The sequence below is a fragment of the Octopus bimaculoides genome, chromosome 26 (assembly GCF_001194135.2).
Source record: "Octopus bimaculoides isolate UCB-OBI-ISO-001 chromosome 26, ASM119413v2, whole genome shotgun sequence".
NCBI lineage: Eukaryota > Metazoa > Mollusca > Cephalopoda > Octopoda > Octopodidae > Octopus > Octopus bimaculoides.
In genome coordinates, this window is record NC_069006.1 from 23,702,567 (window position 1) to 23,703,640 (window position 1,074).

A 1,074-nucleotide genomic window follows, 5' to 3' on the forward strand; every position below is an offset into this window, starting at 1 on the left:
ATCTATGTACATATGTGTGCATGAATTTGTGTGTGTGTGTATATATGTATGTATGTATATATATATATATGTGTATATATGTATATATATATATATATATACATATATATATACATACATATATATATAATACATATACATACTTAGCTATACAGTATATATATATATATATATATTTATATCTATACATGCGCACACATATATATCTATGTATGTATTTGTATATATATACATATATATATACATATATATATATATGTATGTATGTTTTATGTATATATGCATGTATGCAAGTATGTATACATGCATATATATGAAGGCCGAGTGTCAGTCGCATATATTTGGCATGTGAGAAACTTCTTTCTAAATTAGTTTTTGAACCTTGAACTTTTATTATTTGAATGATAAATTCATTCTCTGAACTTTAAATATGTCTTTCTCAATTCTATCTCCTCACAGGGCACAGGCACAGTAAGAAGTTTACTTCCCAACCACAGGCTTTTAGGTTCAGTCCCACAGCATGGCATCTTGGACAAGGGTCTTCTACTATAGCACTGAGCCCAGCCAAAACCTTGTAAGTTGATTTAGTTGACATTTTTTTTTTGCATGATGTAATCGGTGTAGTCATAAAAAAACATGTTTGAAACAGCTGTAGTGAAGCTCAACCCATTTGTGTTTTTCCTGAATGAAAACACTACATCTGTATACTTATATAAATGTGTATATTAATTTGTTCACATGCGTGTATATGTAACTGTTAGGTCATGTCTGTATATACATTGATATAGGTGTGTGTGTGTCTGTATACAATGTATACACGGATATGCTAATCCTGATTCTGACTTGGTGGTGTCCTTATAATTAAAATACCTTGATTCAAATGATATATATATATATATATATATATATATGTATATATATATATATATATATACACGTACATATATAACAAGGGCAGTAAGAAGCACCAGCTTTGCTAAAAATAGGAGTAAAAAATACTCCAAAGCCACAAGAATTAGATGCAGTGTAGTTTAAACTTCATTCGTTGGGTTTTTTTTTAAAGGGAGAATTTCA

The 1,074-nt window shown here is 28.7% G+C and overlaps 2 protein-coding genes across 6 annotated transcripts in view; one reads left to right on the forward strand and one right to left on the reverse strand.

The window, feature by feature from the left end:
* Positions 1-570, forward strand: part of LOC106880700 (rab GTPase-binding effector protein 1) — a 48,945-nt gene extending 48,375 nt beyond the window's left edge. For both annotated transcript variants that reach the window (XM_052976982.1, XM_052976983.1), the window contains exon 18: positions 460-570. In XM_052976982.1, the coding sequence (XP_052832942.1) occupies positions 460-552 (93 nt within the window). In that variant the 3' untranslated portion in view covers positions 553-570. The remainder of the gene's footprint in view (positions 1-459) is intronic.
* LOC106880702 (septin-5) overlaps positions 1-1,074 on the reverse strand; it is a 78,627-nt gene that overhangs the window by 5,457 nt on the left and 72,096 nt on the right. The window lies entirely within an intron of this gene.